This window comes from Merops nubicus, unplaced genomic scaffold, assembly GCF_000691845.1.
Source record: "Merops nubicus isolate BGI_N331 unplaced genomic scaffold, ASM69184v1 scaffold5443, whole genome shotgun sequence".
In the NCBI taxonomy this organism is placed as follows: domain Eukaryota; kingdom Metazoa; phylum Chordata; class Aves; order Coraciiformes; family Meropidae; genus Merops; species Merops nubicus.
The window spans coordinates 5,709-13,034 of NW_008600824.1; the positions used below are offsets into that span (position 1 = coordinate 5,709).

A 7,326-nucleotide genomic window follows, 5' to 3' on the forward strand; every position below is an offset into this window, starting at 1 on the left:
CCTCAAGTCCTGGGTTCCATTTTGGACCCCTCACTCCAAGAAGGACCTTGAGGGGCTGGAGCATGGCCAGAAAAGGGCAACAAAGCTGGGGAAGGGTCTAGAGGAAAAGGCTGGTGAGGAGCAGCTGAGGGATGGGGAGCTGTTGAGCCTGAAGAAAAGAAGGCTCAGGGGAGACCACCTGGCTCTTGACAACTCCCTGAAGGGAGGCTGGAGCCAGGTGGGCATCAGCCCCTTCTCCCATGTAGCGAGCGATACAGCAAGAGGAAACAGACTCAAGTTGCACTAGGGGAGGTTTAGATTGGCTATTAGAATAAATTTCTTCACAGAAAGGGTTGTAGAGCGTTGGAACAGGCTGCTCAAGAAAGTTGGAGTTCCACCACCACTATCCTTGGAGGTATTTAAAAGATGTGTACATGTGGCACTTAGGGATGTGGTTTAGTGGTGACCTGTCAGTGCTGGCTTCACAGCTGGACTTGTTGATCTTAAAGGCCTCTTGAACCAAAACAATTCTACGATTATATGATTTCAGTAGCTTCATCAAGATTCTCCTTCTGATTCATAATCTCCAAGAAGCATACGCAAAAGACTCATTTCTAGCCCACACCATGCGGTTTCTGATCTCGCCCAACAGCATCCTCACTAAAACCAAATCAGACATCATCCTATAGGTATTTTCCTTGACTGAAATCCAGGACAAGTTTTCCTCTTCTAAGAAGGCTCGACTCAGATTTTCCTCAATGATCCGAAAGGGCATACTTAGGAGTCCCTGACAGTGAAACCTTGCTTGCTTTTAAAAGTATGCAGACGACCTCGAGTGGCAACAAAGAGGAACTACAGCTTTGCTGTCTACTTCGTTGATTGCAAAAGTTCTATGAACCAAAGTACACAAATGATGTGGCACCTTTGGCTTGAACCTGTTCCTTCTAACTGGAGAGGTGCTAAGGGTCTTCTGTTGGTACTGTTCTCAAAGCTATCCGTTTTCTCTGCTCACCTTCTTGAAGAGTGCTTTCCTCTCTGCCTCTCACCGAGTTCTCATTTTAGCCAAGCAATACAGAAAGCAAGCTTCAGGCTACCAGAAGCCATCCTGTCCTCTCCAAACACCATTCTCCACTCCCCCTTTTCCCCTGTTTTTGGTCTCCTTGGCATATGGTTAGCATTTCAATTTCAACAACTAAAAATTACTCCTCCTCCCCTTCCAGCTTCAGCACATTCACAGAACTCCTTACACTAAGAGTCTATTTCAAGCCCTTGTTTTCACATTCAAAGCCTCTGCAGCACATCTGTCTGCCTCCTCCGCTGCAGTAACATTCACGTATCAGCTCCTCTTTCATCCAACACAACTTTTCTATTCAGGAAGGCATTAATATACGCACGTGTTTACTGTTTCTCATCTTCTACAGGTTCACTGTGGTATTCTGCCACATACAGGCTCTTGTCAATGTTGCTTGGGATGGGTTTAATTTCAGTTCCCAACTGCTCCTCAATACTTTTCAGGTTGAATCGATCATCATAGGTGATCAAGTTGATGGCCAGGCCAAGGTGACCAAAGCGACCTGGACACACACACACAAAAAATAAAAGAAAAGTGTGATCTGAGAAACAGAAGGCCAACTTAAAATGTCTGCAGACTGTAGAGTTGTTAACACAGCTCCCCAACAATGAAAGCAGATACAGACCCTGCCTCAGATCTCTGCAACTTTCACATCCAGTTTTGGTCAGCTGCATACTGCTGTAGGCATAAGAAAACTCGGAAGGTTCAAAACATCTGGACCAAACCCCCTCACTAATTACCAAGGAGAAGTCTTCCACTACTGCATTATAAATATCCAGTCCTTCTTCAGTATCAAGAGTTCTGGAACTAGCCTGAACTACAAAGTTCAAGTACACCAAGTTCCTTTGTTTACGGCCTTTCTCAAGGACATATTTTGCTGATGTTCGGACATTAGAAACATACCTTGGAACACAGGCAAAAGAAGATTACATTTAAGTCACTATGGAAGCTAAGTTTTCAGCATAGAATTTTCCCAAACTGCCAACAGGAGCATCAGTAAGTCTGCTGAGATTGCAGCAAAGTATGCCTTTTTTCTTCCTATTTTTCAATTACGACGTTCAGGCCAGGTACAAGAGAACAGACCTTTCTTCAGGTATTTGCAACGATAACCATCTGAGGTGGTTTGTCAGAAAAATCAAAGCTACCTAAAGTAATTGTCAGATACAGTAATAATGAACAGAAGCCAAATCAAGCCTAAAAGCATCAGAGTCATGAGCAAAGTTGTACCTTGGACACGTTTTTCCTCTCACCTGATCTGCCAATACGATGGAGATAAGTCTCTGCCAGCTTTGGAAAATCAAAGTTTATCACCACATTCACAGCTTGGATATCAATACCTCGGGTAAACAGATCTGAAAGACAATCCAGGTCAGGAAGAAAGTAACTTCAGTGAGATCAAATGCTGTCACTATTTAAGGTGGGAAGATGAACAATGTGTAACTCTGGCCTACACTCATTTCCAGATACAAGCCTCCCTTGTATCAAAGATAGTTTATGTACAATTCTGTTGGAGTTGCTTCTTGCTCTTTAGCCATCATAAACACGAATAGTAGAAGAAGAATGGCCAAAACACCAGATCTGCTCATCTAGGCCAAAAAAAATCATTACCAGAGGCTAATTTGGTTTTTTTGTTAGACTATTTCTGAGCAGGTCTTCTTAGGCAAGCATCTCCTCACGCATGACTGTACAGTGTGAATGTCACAACAGACCCGAGATCTGAACTACATCCCACCAGCTCAACTGTTTTTATTATGCTTCTAGTCATTTTTGTTATATAACATGTAGTGACCAGCAGACACTACAACAGTACTGCCCAAACAGGCTATACAATGGATGACTCCAATCATACACAGCCCAAACAAAACTATAAAAATATTTGGAAAACATAAGCTAAGAATATGTAAATAATGGGCAAAACTTACTCAGGCAATGCTAGCCACAGCTCTACTGGTTATTTTGTAAAGCTTGTGACCCAACGGCTCAGAAAGCACTCACATGAAAACATGCAGAAAGCTCAACGCATGCAGAAAACACTATCACAATAAAACCATTCGTTAGCAAGTTGCACCTTCTTGGTTTCTCACAGAAGACAAAAAATCGACATTCTTTAAGGAGTGCTGCCACCCTGCTACACGCAAACTTGACAAAGACATCTTACTGAAACATACCGTTTGGTTTTATTACAAATTGGGTGATCTGTTATACCTGGGCTAATGCCTCATCCACTTTCTACCACACTCTTTAGGAAAATAGGGAAATGTTTAGGAACTCTTACCAGTGCAAACAAGATTGCGGCATAAGCCATTTCGGAAATCGTGGAACACACGATTGCGGTGCTCCTGCAAATATATAAACAAAGCAGAACAAACAGCTGAGACTTTCAGGTATATTCAGGTTACACAGACCAACCTTTGATCACACAAATTCTTCACACACACACACCCCCCATCATGACAGAAAAGTCGAATCAAGAGCAAAGCTGCTAGTATGTATTTTTTTGGCACTTCTTACCCATATACTCAAAATCACTTACTCTGGTAAGGGGTCCCTGGCACCACTTTTAGACAAAGGTGCTTTTAATCACCTGTATTTTAAAGCCTCCTGCAGCTGCACCCAAGCCGTCACAGGAGTATCTTCAGTTACAATTACATGAAACCCACATCAAGGAAGTTAAACTGCTACTTTGACTACTGTCTTCCTCCAGCCCCCTGCCAAATTCAATCCATGTTTTACTCATTCCCTTAAAAAATGAAGTCAGCAGTAACTTCACTTTCCAGTATGGAGTGCTTGTTACTACCAAATGAGAACTGGGGGTGCGACAAGTCGATCATTTGTGAAGACTCTCCTTCCAGAACTTTAGACTGCAGAAGGATTAAGAAGTTTGGGAGTAAAATGAACAGCAGCAATGAACATGACAAAGGCTTCCACACAAACATACCTGCATTTTGCCACAAATATCTTCCAACTGATCAAAACCATAGAAAAATCAGGCTTCAAGGAACCCAATCAGATAGCTCTGTTCTCCATACTGACACTTCTGTTTCTGCTTAGTTAATTACTAGTCTGCATGTGGCCCAGTAAGTATTGGCATTACTTGTCAGTTCCACAAAGAGAAAGCTAGGTTTCCTCTAATGCTTTCATTTGAATATATTCTAGCTTACATAGAAAAATGAAAAAAAAAAAAAAAAAAACATGTCTAACCATTACTGGCTTACATGCACCACTTCAGCCTTCTGCCATCTTCTGGTACACTCGTAGAAGCCAAGGAAATAACGAGTACGAAAGTTGAGGACACGTGAGCTAACATACAGGTACTGAAAGCTTTGCATCAGCAAAGCTGCATTGTCATTTTTCATTATCTACACCAAGGCCGCAGGTGCTCACTCGTCACCACTCCAGTTGTGGCTTTTGCCAGGAGATCTGATCAAAGCCACCTTCCCGACTTATTGGATTCCCCTGCAGTCACAGTGCTAGATTTACTGTCTGCAAAGCCACACGGGGCATTCCAGCAGCCAACTAGTGGGGGGTTTCTCATTTGTTTTAAATTTGCCTCCTTTCATCTGCACCCGTTATACTGTGTGGCCTACCATGGGTTCCCCTGTTGCCAAAAGCAAAGCAACAGCAATAAGAACTGGGCTTTCTGGCCATGGTCTGTGCTTGCACTAAACTAATTAACATGACCTTAAAGTACTCTTAAATCCCAACTGATCAGCTACACCAAATATTCTGGAAAGAGGTTTTGGGTGTGTAGAGAGTGTCTAAAAACCAAATCACAAGCAAAGATACACGTTTGTTTCAAAGAACACCCAAATTTAAAAGCAACCAGCAGACTTAATTCAGCTGTGCAGTACCGCTTGGGGTGGCATGGAATAAACCAACACAGGCTTCACACTCACCTGCCTCATTTTAGCGTGGATATAGAAACAGGAATAGCCCAGCTGGGAGATCTTTTTGGCTAGCAATTCAACCCGTTGAGAGGAGTTGCAAAAAATGATCGACTGGTTGATCTGAAGCTGAACACAGAAGCAGCATGGTCAGTAGACACAGCGTTTCAACAGCCAATAGCCCAAGACATAAGTCTAAACCCCTCCCAGAAAGGAAACCAAGCAGGTATGCCAATAGCCACTTACATGGGAGAAAAATAAAGTTGGAACACAAAAAAGCACAGGACAAGAAGCATGCCATTTTAGCTTCAGCTGAATAGCACATTTTCAAGTGAAAAAAACATGTGAAAAGGAGAAAAGCTTCTCCATACTCTTGGCCAAGCCCTACCACTTACCCGGGAAAACAGCGTATTGAGGCAGTGTACTTTCTGACGCTCAGTTACATAGGCATAGTACTGGGTAACACCCTTCAGGGTCAGCTCTTCCATCAGATTAATCTCATAGGGTTTCTGCAAGTGGGAATTCTGAAAAATAAATGTAAGGATAAAGCAGGCATTATCTACATGCAAAACAATGACAATACTTGCCATCCTCCAGCACACCTGACCTCCTCGGTGGCAAGGACACGCTAGCTAACCACTCGCTTCTTCACGCTACACACAAAAGAGAAAGGGTGGGCAAAATTTCACACAGCATTACCTATAAATCCAAGGCAACCGAGCAGGCCCAACAGCAATACCCTCTGGAAGCAAGTCAGCACAGAAGGCATATAACTAATGCACAAAATGGAAAACTCTACCTTACAGGCAATAATTGTTGCTTACCCAGTTTCCTACAGGAAATAGCAGCGAAGGACCTGTTAAGCCAGTTGGACACCCATAAGTCTATGGGGCTGAGTAAGATCCACCCAAGTGCTGAGGGAGCTGGTGGAGGAACTTGCCAAGCCTCTGTCCATCATTTATCAGCAGTCCTGGTTAACGGGGGAGGTCCCAGATGACTGGACACTTGCCAATTTTATGACCATCTACATGAAGGGCAGGAAGGAGGATCGGGGAAACTACAGGTCTGTCAGCCTGACCTCAGTGCCGGGGAAGATTATGGAACGGATCATCTTGGGGCTGACCACATGGCAAGTGTGGGACAAGAAGGGGATCAGGTCCAGACAACACAGGCTCATGAAGGGCAAGTCCTGTTTAACCAACCTGATCTCTTCTTAGGACCAGGTGACCCATCTAGTGGATGAGGGAAAAGTAGTGAATGTGGTCTACCTGGACTTCAGTAAGGCATCTGATGCCATTTGCCACAGCATTCTGCTGGAGAACCTGGCAGCTCATGGCCTAGACAGTTGGACTCTTCTCTGGGTTAAAAGTGGCTGGATGGCCAAGCCCAGAGAGCTGTGGGGATCAGAGTTAAATCCTGTTGGCGACCGGTCACAAGCAGTGTCCCTCAGGGCTCTGTTTTGGGACTGGTCTTGTTTAATATCTTTATCAATGACCTAGATGAGGGGATCGAGTGCATCCTCAGTAAATTTGCAGATGACACAAAAGAAAGTGGAAATGTTGATTTGCTAGATGGTAGGAAGGCTCTGCAGAGGGATTTGGACAGGCTGGAGCAATGGGCTGAGGTCAACTGTAGGAGGTTGAACAAGGCCAAGTGCCAGGTCCTGCACTTGTGTCACAACCCCAGGCAATGCTCCAGCTTGGGGAGGAGTGGCTGGAAACTGCCTGGTGGAAAAGGACCTGGATGTGCTGGTGGACAGCCAACTGAGCACGAGCCAGCAGTGTGCCCAGGAGGCCAAGAAGGCCAAACAGCATCCTGGCCTGGATCAGAAATGGTGTGAGCAGCAGCAGTACAGAGGTGACTGTGCCCCTGTACTCAGCACTCACAAGACCACACCTTGAGTACCATGTCCAGTTTTGGGCACAAGATAAGAAGGACATGGAAGTGCTGGAGCAGGTCCAAAGAAGGGCAACAAGGCTGGTAAACATGCCTTATGAAGACCAGCTGAGGGACCTAGGGTTGTTCAGTCTAGAGAAGAGAAGCCTTAGAGGAGAACTTATTGCACTCTACAACTACCTGAATGGAGGTTGTAGTGAGGCTGGTGTCAGTCTCTTCTCTGAAATTACTGATGATAGGAGAGGAAATGGCCTCAAATTGCGCCACGGGAGATTTCAATTGGATATAAGGAAGAATTTCTTTACTGAGAGACTGGTTAGGCACCAGAACAGCCTGTCCAGGGAGGTGGTGGAGCCATCTTCCCTAGAGGTGTTCAAAACACGAGCAGATGCAGCACTTGAGGCTATGGTCTAGCAGTTAGGGAAATGCTGGGATAAAGGCTAGACTTGATCCTAGAGGTCTCTTCCAACCATAGTGATTCTATGATTACCATTC

The 7,326-nt window shown here is 44.5% G+C and overlaps 1 protein-coding gene across 1 annotated transcript in view; it reads right to left on the reverse strand.

The window, feature by feature from the left end:
• Window positions 1-7,326, reverse strand: part of DDX6 (DEAD (Asp-Glu-Ala-Asp) box helicase 6) — a 14,767-nt gene that overhangs the window by 1,725 nt on the left and 5,716 nt on the right. Inside the window, exons 8-12 of the mRNA XM_008937781.1 lie at window positions 5,331-5,459; window positions 4,948-5,064; window positions 3,327-3,390; window positions 2,302-2,403; window positions 1,374-1,553 (exon numbers count right to left, since the gene is read on the reverse strand). Of these exons, the coding sequence (XP_008936029.1) occupies window positions 1,378-1,553; window positions 2,302-2,403; window positions 3,327-3,390; window positions 4,948-5,064; window positions 5,331-5,459 (588 nt within the window). The 3' untranslated portion in view covers window positions 1,374-1,377. The remainder of the gene's footprint in view (window positions 1-1,373; window positions 1,554-2,301; window positions 2,404-3,326; window positions 3,391-4,947; window positions 5,065-5,330; window positions 5,460-7,326) is intronic.